General features: G+C 35.5%; 1 protein-coding gene across 1 annotated transcript; it reads left to right on the forward strand.

Annotated features, from left to right (window-relative positions):
- Positions 1-16,141, forward strand: LOC128995548 (histone H2A deubiquitinase MYSM1-like). Its single transcript, XM_054420566.1, has 12 exons — positions 1-133; positions 4,317-4,521; positions 5,047-5,259; positions 6,098-6,189; positions 7,411-7,579; positions 9,831-10,254; positions 11,899-12,077; positions 12,356-12,524; positions 13,277-13,518; positions 14,141-14,275; positions 15,159-15,299; positions 15,944-16,141. Exons 1-12 carry the CDS (start codon positions 60-62, stop codon positions 16,139-16,141), a joined length of 2,241 nt encoding a protein of 746 aa, XP_054276541.1. The 5' UTR covers positions 1-59.
- The last annotated feature ends 239 nt before the right edge of the window (positions 16,142-16,380 follow it).

A 16,380-nucleotide genomic window follows, 5' to 3' on the forward strand; every position in this document is an offset into this window, starting at 1 on the left:
ATTGATACTGTAAATTTTTTATTTCTTAAGTTAGTTGGTTACTTGCCTTCTTGAGAAATATGGAAGATGAAGATGAAATTGATGTTTTGGGAGAATTCAACCTAGAAAATATTCTAACAAATAATGAACAAATGTAAGACAAGTTATGCATCCTCTTACTTTTTCATGTTTGTGTCTAAGATAGGGCCTAGAACTACTAAGAGTTTTCCACTACATAAGTTAATAAGGCTTATCCAATCCATCATACCTGGTGAGACAAAGAAGGCTAATCTGTTTTACTCAAACCAAACCATTTATCTCAGCCTGGCCTAGGCCTATTTAAGATTTAAGTTATGTCTGTTGACTTCCGTTCAGTTACGATTAGGCCTTATGCGATCTCATAAATTGATTTATCAAGTTTAACATTACCGGTATATCAAGACGACCCGATATTTATTAGGCCTGAATATGAATTCAGACTTTGCATATTGTAGCCAAAGCCTAAGTTATCCTTTAGTTAAGTTAAGGGAAAATGTTCAAGGAGCCAAGGACATTGGACATTGTTGGGTTTAAATACAAGATCCCCAAAGAATCAAGGTGTATTACAGCATATATCCTATGATTACCGTGTATTATGAAGTTTTAAGTTTATATTTCCTCAATGTTAGGCCTACTAAAATCTGCGATTTTAAGTTAATATTTGAGAAAAGAAAACTAGCCTAGTTATAAGATCATGGACTTTTCCTTTAAGTTCATAATTGAGAAAAGATAACTAGGCTAGATTTTAGTTATAGGTCATGGACTTTTCCTACGCTAACATAAGTGTTTTAACTACATTTTGAGAAGTTTCAGAAGGCAAGGATATTCCTCTCGTTTTCAAGTGATTACAGTAGGCCCCAATTTAAAAATTACTTAATCTAAAATGGTGACCATACGAATGTAGGTATTTTTAGCCAAGTTATGAATGGAGAGTGAACGATGAGTAGTCTTGTTAGTGACTAAGGCCGACATGTTACTTAGACACAGCTGTTAATTAATAGTGCATACAGCAAACGGCAACTAAGGGACCTAAAGTTCATAAGTAGTGGAATCAGAACCACAGTTTTGCCTTGTAACATATTACATGTACATTCAAGCCGTAGGCCTCTTGGTCTTCTTCCTGTGAGTCACCATGGAGGTGAGAAACAGCAGCCGACATGAGCCCTATGTCTAGAGAAGGTCCCCCATTTCTGGATCACTGACACCCGGCAACCCCTTGTACTAATTAGTTTGGGTCCGCGGAATTGGCTAACTCTGGAACTCGCTAACCCCATGTTAAATGCCCTATCTTCAAATTTGGTCGATGAGAGGAACTCGCTAACTTGTTCGGTTTCGGAATTGGCTAACTCCGGAACCCGCTAACCCGCTCTAGAGCCGGGTTAGCGAATTCCGTTCTCGTACGGAAGTCGCTAACTCGGTCCCTCGGCGGAACTCGCTAACTCCCAATCAGAAGCCTCGCGGGCCGTCCAATGGGAGCCAAGCACGAATATTTTTGGCCAGTGTTGCCGAAAGTGTAGTACCTATATCGTATCGGCACCATAATGTCGTATCCTACGCTTAATTAGGAGTAAGAGCAACGTAGTCGATAAAATAAATATATTTTGAAGTATGTTTAACCACAGAGAAGTTCTTATGATTATTAGGGTGGAAAATGCATTATAGTCTTACCATAGACTAACCAACACAAGTAAACTTTACATCCCATTGTAAACTTTGAAGCTCGTTTTTCGTGTCTAGTTCATGTCCGGTGACACTGATCGCTAGTGTCGACAAAATTGTGTTTCTATTATTTTATAGTTAACTTCATGATTTGTTCCTTACTGTTTGGTTATATAACTAGGGGACGTGTTATTAGTTGTGATTAGAACATTTTATTTGGTTAAACGAGGTTTTAAATTACTGAAAACAAGAAAAAATTGTAAACAAAACACGACCTCTAAAGACAGTACACCGGACAGAACTAACAATACAACTGTCTTCAGATCATCCATAAGGATGAGAAATGTACTAATATAAGGGAGTATGTTTTATATGTGGGTTTCTTACTTAAATAGTAGCTTATTGGTATGAAAAAGATAAAAATGCACATTTAATTTGGATCTATTACATGTTATGAAATATCTATTTTCGTAGTCCGCCATTTGTTTCTTTTATTCGAATAAATACCATTTTGTGAACTTCTGCAAATAAAATTGTTGAGTTCGTATTTTATATACTGGGCTTGTAGTAACCTTAAATCATAAATCATAATAAAATTTACACGTTAAACGTCATTACAGAATTACATTGTAGTGGTTATGTATTTTTAAATAGAGCTATTGAATTTAAATAAATATTTATCAATACATTATAAAGTGGTAGGCCTAATGTATTCATGGATTGCATTGAAAGTTAGTCTATGCATAAATACAACTTGTAAATTTCTTTATCGCAGGCTATTAGTGTAGAACCCGTGTCATCCTCTTAATTTTGTTGAATTAATATTAATTTTACTTCTTTCAGTAGGCTTACTTTTTAAAAGTCTGGAGTTTTTTTTCCAGGCTGGTTCTATCTTATCCAAAAACAAAGCTATTGTCTATTGTGTAGCTCAGTACTGGGGAACAGTGAACCGAGCAATGGCTTGCTATAGTTTATATCGTTTGTGAAAGCAATATAAAGGAAACCCAACACTCAAATCAGGAAAATCCGTCAATTAGTTTATTAAAAATCGTGAATTAAAATAACCCTGTCACGTTTTATTATATGAATATTATATCTTCTCCTATTTTTTACTAGTGGTGCTTAGGTGTACAATCTAAAAACTGTTTTAAAACATGTAACATTATTGCTAAAAAATTCAACACATTTTAGAATTAGGCAACTATTTACTAGTAGGCCTACAATGCTTTGGTTCAAACTATTAGGCCTAGATAAAAACTTAGTCTATGTCATCATATTTGTACACTTAAGTTGGACGGTTCAACGACGAACATTTAATTTAAAATCTATGAATTAATTATGAAAGTTACAATGGTTGATGACTGTATTAATTAATGGTTTTGGTTTGTTACGACATTACAATTAAATCTGTTTTCCGTGTTTAAGAACTTGCGTGTATTTTAGCTTATTTTCGTAGAGGTTTAATTATTTATTACCAATTAAACTAAATTTTGAATATTTTTCATATTCTATTATTTTCTTTTATACTGATGGCATTTATATTTAAGATCGAAATCATAAACATTTAACTGGCCATTGTACAGTTTAATAAAAAACACTTTTTCATGATTTTTTAATTGTCTTTTAATTACTTTGGGCTAGTTATCTGTTAAAAGTGAAATTGATAAAAAAAAAATAACATTTACTGTATCTTTATAGACACTGACATTTTGAAATACGGCAGTGTACGATTATTTTGTCGTACAAGGTTGGCAACGCTCCGAGCAGTGGGCGCGGCCGGGTTAGCGACTTCCAGAGTTAGCGAATTCCGCCGCGAGACAAAATCGAGTTAGCGGGTTCCGGAGTTAGCCAATTCCTGACTGAGACGGTTAGCCAGTTCCAGAGTTAGCCAGTTCCGCCACACGACCGAGTTAGCGAGTTCCTGAGTTAGCCAATTCCTACGTCTCATTAGTTTGGTTTGTGTGGCTTGTTCAAGTAGTAGGTTAGTTACTGTGAGTGTGTTGTGGTTTTTCCAGCTACCATCTGGAGGATTTGGAGTGAGAAGTTTTGGTTTTAGTTTCATTTTGTTTATAGTAGTGTTTGGTTTTAGTTTGATAGGCCTATTGTTTTTGTGTATTTTTTTAGGTTATTTAATGAATGTAGGCCTATAACATGTAACCAATGTGGGAAAAAGCCTCTAGGAAGGTGAAGTTAGATAGGATGGGTTAATAACTGTAGACTAATATTTATCACTTGAAAATGTGAGGAGTATCCTATCCTCAACTCTCTAAACATAGTGTGTAGTTAAACTCGTAAGTTAGCGTAGGAAAAATCAATATACTAAAATAAAAATACTGGTACAAAAATTATTCAAATCGGTTTTATTTTCGCAGGTATGAGCCTGTAAATATTAAATAATTAGAGTAGCCTAGGCCTAACTAATTTAAAAGTCTTCTACAGCACGGTATATATTATATACTTTCTCTGCATCTTTGCCTATAAATTAACAACCATAGAGTATTAGCTTGATCTTAGTAACACAAGGCTTAGTTTGACTTAGCGTAATTCAATTTTACCCTTACTATTTTATTTAAACAATTGTTTGAGTTACCAGTAATTATTAAGATATTTTAGGCTAATTATTGTTTCAACTTTTCCAGAACATCGTGTTATGATGGGGAACATCAGTTGGGTCTTAACTGTGATTCTTCATGGATGCTGGATTCAACTCAGTCGTGTTGGTATAACAGCAAGTCTGAGCCTCAGCCTTCCTTGGAAGAGTTCCCATCAACATTCAATGCTCCAGAATTAACAGACAGTAATGCTTGGTCTGAAAAGGAGAAATATTTATTGGAAAAAGGCTTGGTAAGACTTTTTAAATTTAATATATACATATTCTAGTTGAACAAGTGCTAATTATTATTGCAGCTTTAACAACTGTTTTAAGTAGTATGTTTGCTGATGCGGAATGATTGAAAATCCGGGGATTCTACTGAGCGTTGTCTAAGTTTTACATTAAAGTCAATTTTTTAGCATTTTAGAAATAGGTGCTTAAGTAGATTCAAAAAGGTTAGAAAAAGGTGCCATTTAACTGATAAAATCCTTTGCCTGCAAACTTCTCCGAACTAACCAAAACATTGCCAAACTGGTCTGAGACTTTAAGAGTAAAAAAATCCCCTTCAACTGATCCCAGATTATAGTGACTTACTATTAGGTATAAAAGTTTCTTAACTTGAAGTTAACTGTGCTAGTCCTTTTTCTGTACCCCCTACATGAAAAATATATTCTGATATGTAAGTTAAAGGTTGCAATAATGATAGCTCTAACTTTTAAAAATAAGACATGAATTTTGAATAGGGCAGTACTTACTTTAATGGTGCTCTGTTTCAGGAGCTATTTGGAAGGAGTTATTCCCGTTTATCTCAGTATATCGGGACAAAAAGCTCAAGCCAAGTGAAGTCTTACATGTCTCATCAGAAGTCACTCGGATTGGGCTGGATTGGCAAGAATTCTGTGTCGTCATCTACCGTTGGGGTTGACGGGATGGATTTCAACTTTACCGAAATAATCCATGATATAGAAATACCTGCATCAATGGAGGAAGTAAGTTAATCCTATCAAAAGTGCTTTTAAGAGATCAAAATTATATTAGACACTCTCGATACTCGAATGCATAAGCCAATGGGATCAGGACATTGTCGGACTATAGATCATAAAGTATGAATAGAACAACCAAAAAATCATTATGTAAATAGAAATGTTTATTTTGCAGAGACAGAGACACAAAAATAATTTCTGAGAATTGCCTTTTAATTTTTAAGACACACGAATCAAACTTAACTTAATCTAATCAAATTTTCTTTGTGAAGAGTCGAAACTTAAGTGCACATAATATAGGCCTACTCAAATTTGTATGTGTGCTTTGGGTAGAATACCCGTACATTTTGATCACAAATACAACAATACAACCAAACACCAACCAGCATTATGAGTTAGCGTTTCAAAAGAGTGGTACAGCACATTTATCTCCACTATGGCGCACAAATAGACACTATGGCGATTGATCCTACATATGAATTAATAATGATGGACTATGGAGATTCTACTGTAGTTGAAATTTTCATGATGTTAACGTAGAGATTTTATTTTGCCAAGTACACTTCCTGTAAAACAAAATAGCTTCAAGCGTAGGCTTTTCCACTTTCTTATGAAGTCACATTGTTAAATAACAGGGTAATAACCATAATGTTTTGATTTTGGTAAACTGTATTCTGGTATGATACGCAAATTATATTAAATGACACATACAAGCTTAGCGTTTAAAATGTGTAGTTGGTTTGTACTTACGAGTGATTAGTTATACACTGTTAACTTACCAAGATTGTGCTGCTAATTTGTCTTTTTGTGGTTGTATGATGGAGTTTTTGTTAATTTCTTCAAGGTAATAGCAGTCGTCAGTACAGCTCAGCCAACTGTAATCCTTCCGACTTCCAACCGAGAATCAAGCTCAACGTCAAATTCCTCCTTAATCAGGTAAACTGAATCATAAGTGATAAATTAAAATGATTACCGGTACCTTATCCAACCACAGTTGGTGGTATGAAGACTAGTTCCGTTCATTAGAACTTCATCAGGTCATTTTGTATGCAACAACATCATCAATGTATTACACTGTGGTATGTCAATAGATTCTTTTAAAAAACTGTCACAATCACAATTATTGAAACTTGTCATGTTGATAAGATAGTTAAAATGGAATAAACATTGAAAAAAAAAGCTGATTAAAACGGTACAGGCTGTCCAGCACTGTCTTATCACTGCCACAGACTAAGTAAAACTGACTGAATCATGATGTTTCTTCTTCTCTCCAGTGCCACCTGTATTTCAGTTTGTTTTGTTATTCTTATTTTTACTTCTTTGATTTGTAACTTGCAAATATATGTATCAAATATAATATTTGACTAAAGAAGTCTGATAATTTAAAATGTTACATGGGTAGAGTTTTTTTAGCTTTGTAGACTGGTGAATTCTTTTTAACTTGAAACTTTGAAACTGGTGAAATCTTGAAACTTTTTAGTAATAACTAGCTGGCCCGACAGACGTAGTCCTGTCCTAATGTGGTTTTATGTCAAATGCTCGTTCATTTTCAAGATGAGCTCGTTCGCATGGCTCAATCACGTCCTGGTTAAAGTTTGTTTGCTACGCTCACTCAACTTTAGGTTGGAGCTTGTTCGCTGCTCTCACTTGCCTTCAGGTTAGCTCGTTCGCTACGCTAACTCGCCACCAGGTTGAAGTTCGTTCACTACGCTCACTCAAATTTTGGTTGCAAATTAATTACCTCTTGTCATAAATTAAAAAAAATAATAGTGTTGCACCCTCTTGGTATACCTATTAACTTTTTAATGCTATTGAACATCAGAGAATCAAATTGTTTAGTTGAACCAGCTGTTAAGATTCATTAATTCCATTTAAATAAGAGTACTCATAAGGTTAACATGGGAAACTCCAGAGCCACTGGGGCGGAGCCCTTTTGACGGATCTGCACCAAAATTCACACAAACCATCCTTGAATAATGCTTAATAATTCCTGAAAGTTTCATTACAATCTGTCGTGCGGTTTCGGAGTCCATAAAGGACAAACAAACAAACATACATTGAATTTTATATATATAGATTAATCTATTTCCATGTTCTTATCAATAGATGTATGGTTGTGTGAACAAAATGTACACAACAAAATTTATTTGTTTACAGGAAAAAGTGTCGTAGGAGAAAACATTCTAAATCTTGTTCGAAAAAAAGTCAAGCTCCTGTTTCTGACTTCAAGGATGTTGCCCGAATATACAAAGCTGAAGACATCAAGGACGTGTTAACTGGCAATAAGGAGCAGGATTCAATAGTCTTACCTACGGGAGAACAAGTGGTCAGTGTGAATGTTAAATTCCTTCCCTATGCATACAAGTGTATTACAGTATAGTATATCGCCTTTACCTCCCTTTTCTAATTTATATTCAAACTAGCAGGGTACCCGTCCTTCGTACAGGGTTGGGATATAAGTATAAAATGCTTATTGCAGTTATACTCAAGCTTTGCGTTTGCATTGAGGAAGGACACAGTTTGATAAAATTTGCTTCTTTAAATTTACAGTATTTTATAGTATTACACATCTACCATAGCCATAATGTTATCCACTTCACCTAAACAATAGAAAAAAATAAATGATCAAAAAATCGCAAAATATCACAAAATATTCATGAAAATAAAAACAAACATAACTGTAAACAATCCTACTTTGACAGTTAGTTCTCATTGTGTATCACAGTTTTTCGTTGCTGCTTAGTTCAAATTTGCTGTTTTCATAAATGCAAAAAAAATATAGTGCTGCACCCTGTTTGGTAAATCTTATAACTTTTAATGCTTTTGCTTATCATAGAACCAACTTTTTAAGAACCAACAGCTGACTAAATTCTTTAATTCCCTGTGATTGAACTTAAAACAAACAAACACACGAACTTTCAAATTTATAATATTAGTAAGATATTGATTTATTTACTCATAGTAGGGCAAACAAAACCAGCCAGCAAAAGCTGATATTCAGATAATGGTTGTGTAAGTCTGAAAATCTCTGTTCATATGTCCCAGGATACTGGGTTATAATCTTGCTAATCACCTATGGCTGTTTATTTCTTGTCACTCCTTAGCGGAGCACAGGGCCTTTACGATTCCACTAACAGCGCCAACGGACACGATTAGCAGCCAATGCCTTTACTTCTCTCCAACTCTTTCCCGCCTCTCTGATTTCGCTTTAATTGATTGATTTCGTCCTCCATATTTTTCTCGGTCTTCCTCTCTTCCTTTCTGGGTATTCCAGCTCAAAGCCTGTTTATCTATGGCGTCTTGATCCTTGCGCAGGGTGTGTCCTATCCATTGCCATTTCCGTTTTTGTTAATTTGTAGATCTATGGGTTTCTCTTTGGTGGCTGTCCACAAGTCTTTATTAGAGATTGCGTCTAGCCAATGGATTCTTAAAATTCTTCGTAAGCACCGGTTCACAAATACCTGTAGACAACATGAAAGTTTGTGATTGCTAGAGAAACTTTCCATGTTTTACACCAATAAAGTAAAACTGACTTTACGTTGGTGTTAAATATTCTTAACTTTGTTCTGGTCGATACATCTTTAGCTCTCCAAACTGGGTATAGTTGAACAAATGTAGCATTTGCCTTCTTGGTTCGGGCCACTACATCATCATCCGCCCCTCCATTTTTTGTCAACACACTTCCTAAATATGTAAAAGAATCCACTTCCTCTATCTCTTCTCCAGCCATTTTCAACATATTGTTATTTACTGGATTAATCCTCATTGATTTTGTCTTTTGGACATTCACTTTCAACCCGGTTGCTTTCTCTTATTTTTCAAGATCTGCAAGTTTTTCTTCCACATCTTTGAATCTGTGGGATAAGAAACATATGTCATCTGCAAATGCAAGCTCTTTACTGGTGTAGACCTTAGGAAATACCCTTTCCTTGTCTCCTACTTATGTTCCCCAATACCTGGTCCAACACAACCAAGAAGAGGGTTGGTGACAAGACACAACCTTGCCTCACCCCTAGCTTTACCTCTATCGGGTTGCTTAAATGTCCATTGGGTATTATTTTGCAACTGTAGTTCTTGTACATTTCTTTCATTAGGTAATCATTTTTCCAGGAATTCCTAATCTTGTCAATCCTCTCCATATTTGATCTCTTCTGATAGAGTATAATGCTTTCATAAATTCTTCAGCTCTGAAGTACTAAATAAATGTTGTTTGCCTAAATCTGTTCAAAGAAATTGTGATGCGAAATTTTAACTTAAACGGTGTACAGGTCAGCATTATTAATTTTAAATTAGCAAAGTATATCCTAATTTAATATCATAGTGGAATATACATTTCTGCAACTGGTAGAGCTGATTCAAAATAAGAAAAAAAAAACTGCCCGTTGCATCACTGACATACTGGATAATACATTTTTTTAAAGACCATTGTAGTCAAATCATAAAACATGAAAGAATAAAATATTACGCAAATTTAAATAAAGCAACTAAAGTAGAACCAAAAAACTTATGCAGAAGTTTTAATGTATTGTGCTCTACGTTTACACCGACCTATAACTTACCACTTTGTTCATTTTCAGATAAGAATACGTCACGAATCAAATGTCAGTGAAGACGGCGAGGTAGATATTGATGTCAACTCTGAACCTGACACTAAAGAAAGTATTGATATAAAGATTCCTGTAGAGAATAAAAACTCACAGCCGCTCACTAAAGAAACTATTGATCCTGTGGCAGAAAGTTCCGAAGAAGTAAAAGAAGAGGTGTTTGAGTTTGAAGAAGACGCAATCATAGATTTTTCCGATATCAAAGATGAGCTTTTCCTGCCCGATGTTGCCACTGAGGTGTCAGTTTTTACAGAGGGTTTTATTGGGGAAAAACCAACGCCAGATGTGGAAACTGACACCCAGGTGTTTAAAGGCAACCTTGTTACGCCAAGTGGGAAAGTTATGACTGTTATTGTCGACGATCTTCCAAACGCTCGTTATAATAATGTGGCAAATGGTAAGTAAAGTTTTCATGTTTAGATTTGAGCAGGTCATATAAGCTATTTTGTATTATCTACAGTGGTTAACTGAATGAGACTGGTACATTTCATTGCTGCTGTAATAATTCATACAAGGAGACCCATGAGCAGATATCACATTTTAGTAGAGTTTAATTCTTGTTTTAGAGGCAAAACCCTTAGGCCTAATGATATTTATTTTTACCTTTCAATGATAATGTTTGTTTGAAGCAGTTATTAGCCAATAGATGAATAAACCTACTAATTAACAAAAATCATTTTTTATTGTAGATCCATACCATAAAGAGTGATTGACCTACCTCAATCAGGTTACAATTTCAGTAAAAGTAGCCAAGGCTATTAAAAATCCTTTCACTTACTGTTTTGTTTCCCGTTTACTATCTGACTGTGATTAAACGTTCAACTGAATTACAATTCACGATTTAGAAAGGAAGTTCTTCAGAATCACTGGATCTTTGAAAATAAACTAAATAAATCAAGCGGTAGGGGAGCGAAGCCCCAAATGAAATTACTTTTTTATTTACCATTTGTTAGATCAGAAGCTTTAGGGCCGGCGCGCACTATCCCGACCACGATGTTGAAGAAGTAGCTGCTGTGGTGCATTTGTATCGTAGGTACGTTAATTGGAAAAAGAAACGCTACTGGGTACATCCAATGTTAACAGTCAGGTCTACAAAAGGGCAGTTTGCAACAGTGTCAAACTCCTGCGACATTTTACCAAATAACTCACTTCACAGACCGGCGCAAAAAGCAAGTGATCACCGGTTGATTGATCTAGGAATACTGGGGGTTGAGTGGTGTACTGGTCGGGTCGGAGGCAAGTCGGGGGTAGTGCGGGTCCTCCCATTACATTGTGTGCTATTTTTGGCTGCAACGGCCAGCGGGTCGGGCCTGACCAAACTTGAAAACTTTGGACGTGCGACCAGGGTCCGACCAGTTGACCAGTGCGCGCCGCGCCGTTCCTTTTATTCCTATTATAAAACTTGTCGTATCCGACCAGTCGGAGTCATGGTCGTGGTCGGGATAGTGCACGCCGGCCCTTAAAATGACACCTAATCGTAAAAATCGGATAATTAGGACGGGAAACATGCTACAGAGAATCCTGTTATCGTAGTAGTTATACAATTATTTACCAAACAATGTATGATAGCAATCTTCTTGGAGGCTGGTGGGACCTTGGGTTAGGTACTACTGCAAATACTAGTGAAGACAGGTCTTAGACCAGTCATGTGACTGTGTGAATGAAACTCTGTGAATGAATGGCTTGTGTAGTGAACGATTGTCCTTTAAGCCTTACCTGGTAGGGTAGCTTAGCCCACAAAATAAAAGAAGCAGCGCTAACTATAACAGTAGAAAATTGATTCAAACTGGCTCTACACTTTGATCTCAATAGTCATTTTAAGGATCTATGTTGATTCTTGAAGTCTAAGTAAAAACCCAAAATTGTTCAAAAGCCCATTTGTGGTCCAAAATTCAATCTAGCTTATTAACATCCTTTATCCTATTTGGAGAGACTAATAAAGAATTATCCAGTATTAGTACCATAACATGGAACTCTTACATTAGTGCTTATAGCATTCTATGGATAGGCCTAATTCTTAACTGATAATGTTGGTTGACAGAAAAGTCGCAAGACTCCGCGCCACTTGCCACACAAGACCCGCTGTTGGATGCAGTCTACGATCTTCCTCCCCCCACCTGTGAAGCTGTTCTTCAAACTTTCATAGTGACAAAAGAAGAGCAGCTTCTACACCCTGAGTTTTTTGATAAAAACTTCCATGGTTTAAGCCGCTACATGAAGGTATGTGAGAACCGATTTGATTTTTACAGTTGAGATAATATATTGCAATTGATAACAAATGTTCTTGGTTTCAAAAGGGTTTGGTCTCAATTTTTTATGGCTTGGATTCAAGATATTAAGTTTGTAAATTTTACCATTAGGTCCCTTCTTGACCATGGGAAAAAATGTAAGGTGAGAAAGATGGCTAGTAGGCCTTTTGGACTTATAAGTTTTGTGTTTATAAATTCATATGCAAACTAGCCCAAAACTAATTACCTATATTTTGTTTTTATTTTTAGATCCGCAATCACATCAATGAGTGTTGGATGAATTCTAAACCAAAATATGTCTCAAACACTTCAGTGCTGGCTTCACCCAGTTTCTCTGAAGACGACTTAAAAGATACTATTCTAATAAAAAGAATTCATGCATATCTTGAAAGGAAGGGCTATATCAACTATGGTTGTGGTGAGTATAACTTTCTTAATATCATAGTACAGTAGAATGAATCAAGCAAGATTATTTAGGATTTCAGATACAAAGTACCGAGCTGCAAAGTAGGCCAATGTTTTGAGAGCTCTGTTATAAAAAAATGTGGCATACTTTTCCTGGGGGGAAAGAGAGAAAAACAGAACTGTAGCCAAGATATCTCAGCCTACAATAGGTGATATGATAGATTACGTACTTTTTTGTCCGTCATTAGTCTTTAATATAGTCAAGGGTGACTAGTTTCGGGTCAATGACCCATTTTCCAACCCACATCGAATTGTTGGTCTATGAATCGACGCAAGTTTTCGTTATAATACATAGATACATGTCAAGTTCACAAATTTAACACGAAGAACATTTAATGACGGTAGGCCGGCCACATTTAATCGAACGATACACTGACGCAGATAGCACAGCGGACACGATGGAACTCGTGTATATTAAAGACTGAAGATGGAAAAAAAGGTACGTAACCTATCATATCATTCATATATCATATCATTCATTCATATATCATTGAATATCTTGGTGTCAAAAATGTTTAAAATACAATAGGCGGGTGAAATTCCGGGGTCTGCGATAAGGAAAACCACTAGACTAAAATGTGTGATTAATTTTTAAACGATACTTGATCTAAACATCGGGGGGTCTCACCAAGCAATTACTTTACATCAATGAAAGTTTTACATTTAATAATAACATTGTTGCTTACAATTGAACTTTTACCACAGAACACTCACATTATAACAACTCTGTTGGCTCCGACGTTGTCTTGGAAGACTTCAGTGATCAGGTGTGCAGTATTGTTGAAGTGGACAGCTGTTCAGTTGAGACTGACGATGTTACTGAGCACTCAGTGTCCTCGATAGAGCACGCGTCCAGCATCAACAAAGAGGAAGAACCGGCGATGGAAAAGGTTAAACATGTCGGGAACAGCAGAGTTCGCAAAAAGAAAGTGGTTGAACAAGGATGTGTAAGTAGTGTTTTGTACGATGATTAAATTTTAAAATATGTGGTAGTATTTAGTTTAAAGATAGCTCGAATATAATTTCACTGTTTGTCTGCTTTTGATTCTTTGTTTACGTGTACATTGATTTTTAAGTATTACCATTGACTTGAGATATTGATAGTAGATTTTTCATCCATTTCAAATCTGAAGCCTGATTTGATGTGTTTTAAATCTGGTTGTGTGCCGAGTGCCCTTATGTTGACGAATGTATTTTTCATATTTTATTTTCATATTTAAGTGTTTGGTTAACACTTAACTGTGCTGTTTACGGTTTACTCGTTCATTGTAATACCATAAAAAAACATTGTGTTGTAATGATCAATAAATTTGATTGTGATATTTTTATTTTTTTAATTAGTAAAATAACCTATAAATAAAGTTAATACATCAACACACCTTAACATTACCGAATATAAAAATGCCTTAAAACTGCCTTCAACTGGTAATTGTATCAGTGAAACATAGACTTGATTGTTATTTTGTTTCAATCCAGTACTCCTTCCCCATCTCTATGTGCATACAAAAATTTAGGTACCAAGGCCTACTTCTAACCTCTAAAATAATTTAGATTTTTTTAATGTTTTAGGAAAAAATCAGAAAAACTTCAAACCCAACAGTACAAAAGCCAGGTTCCAGAAGTAAGAACACATCTAAGAAACCTCGCAAGCAAAGTTCAAGGCTATCACCACTATGGAGACCTAATAAGACTGTTAACAACAACGTAAGTGTTTCTAGAACAAAAATTGTTTTAAGAGAGCTTTCTTACTCATTTGTTGTCTGTGTCTCTCTGGCCCATAGTTAATACGAATAAACTGTAACCAAGCCTCACTTGATTGAAGTAGAAAATAAGTTTTTAGGAACCATTTGAATCAGCTTAACAAAATATACTCAATTTAATTTAATAAATTTCTATTCTATGTCTAACGGTACCAAAATACTAAGTGACATAGAAGACACGTCTTCCATTTCATTTATAAATTAGTTTTCTTGTTTATGGATATACAGTATGTTCAAACAATTTTTTAGAATCCTATATTGTTTGTTTATTAGGCTTTCAAAATTGAACAACAAAAACACCTCTATCTAGAAACTGTGTTAATCAGGACAGTGTAAATTTAGTTTTACTATAAACTTGTTTGAATGAAAAAACTTGATTGAGAAATGAGGAAAATAACTAAGGAAATAGAAACTAGAGAGTCTTTAGATTACCAATATATTTAACATGTGAATATTATATTAATTTGAATTCCTCAGCATTTAAGATCTTAGGGAAACCCTTTTGTGACAAATCGTAAAACTGCAATTCAATTAACTAAACAACCTCTGCCTGACTGCTAGAAAACTTTTACTACCCAAGAAATCACTTCCTTATTTTCTAGTTAAATATAATTTGAAAACTTCTGTGAAGTCGCCTATGTATCTCTCAGGTATGTTTAAATTTGTTGAAAGTAATTGGCTAGTTCAAATTTTTCCAATTCTCATGGACCAACACTCGTAAATAGACCTAATCAATAAAAGGCCGGAAAGTAATGTAGTTTTAGTGGTAAAAAAATTATAAATTAAAATGCAATAGTGAATTTACTGAGGTTTTGTTGTCTGTTTAGAGTGAAGGTTACACAATGATGCACACAACAACAGGAGAAGTTATAGTGCAACATAATCAAAAACGGCAAACTAACAAAATGCTGACGAGAGGAATCAGACCCGTCAGGCTAATCCACTGCAAGAACTACGTTAGTAGAAAGGTAAAGTGGTCACCATTATTGCTTGGATTAATAAATAAGACATGAGATTTGTTTTACAACTGTGAATGGATAAAGTACACTTTTTTGACATTTTATGTCAAAATATGTAATATCCTTGTTACACAATGTAGTGTTTTCATCATTAAGTTTCCTAAGTAGGCTATCGTCTTAATGAGTACAAGTCTGTATACAAATTCAGAACTTAAATTCTTGGCTGTCTGGCAAACATGTAAAGATATTGTTCAAAAGTTGTACTAAAAAAAGGAATGCCATACTGGAAATACTCTGGAGGTGAGCTATAATAGATTTTAGTAGCTTTCTTTCTTTAGTTACATATATTGCTTTTTGCCATTAAAACCTATTGCAACTTGCTGCCATTAACTCTTGGAAAGTAAATGGTCTGGATTACCCAAAAATGAGTATTTCCTTTCACACCCATTAGTAAAATCTTCTTTGCCAAATTTCTATGAAATTTTAAAACTAGAACCAATACCTGCTTTGCCTTTGGAATCCTCCTCAACCACCAAATCCGTTGATAATCTTCGGTCACTAAGAGCTAAGAAATCTGTATAATTTCATCTCTGATAAGTTTAGATGACTTTAAACTGTTGCAGTGTATTCAAAAATATTTTCTAATGTTTCAGGCGCCTTACAAAGTGGAACTAGAAGTGACAGTGCTGTTGTTGGTAGACATTCACAGTCACTTGTCACCCAAGTGTGAGGTGATCGGACTGTTGGGAGGCTCACACAGGACGTCAGACAATGTCCTCACCATCACCATGGCTGTGCCTTGCAGAACTGTGCTCAGTAGCAACATCCACTGTGACATGTGTCCAGGTTAGTAGTCACTAGAGATATCACCATACACTCACTTGTCACCCAAGTGTGAGGTGATCGGACTGTTGGGAGGCTCACACAGGACGTCAGACAATGTCCTCACCATCACCATGGCTGTGCCTTGCAGAACTGTGCTCAGTAGCAACATCCACTGTGACATGTGTCCAGGTTAGTAGTCACTAGAGATATCACCATACTGTATCTTGTCACCCAAGTGTGAGGTGATCGGACTGTTGGGAGGCTC

Source organism: Macrosteles quadrilineatus, unplaced genomic scaffold, assembly GCF_028750875.1.
Source record: "Macrosteles quadrilineatus isolate MER2022 unplaced genomic scaffold, UCM_ALF_1.0 Scaffold_5__1_contigs__length_97177068, whole genome shotgun sequence".
Lineage (NCBI taxonomy): Eukaryota > Metazoa > Arthropoda > Insecta > Hemiptera > Cicadellidae > Macrosteles > Macrosteles quadrilineatus.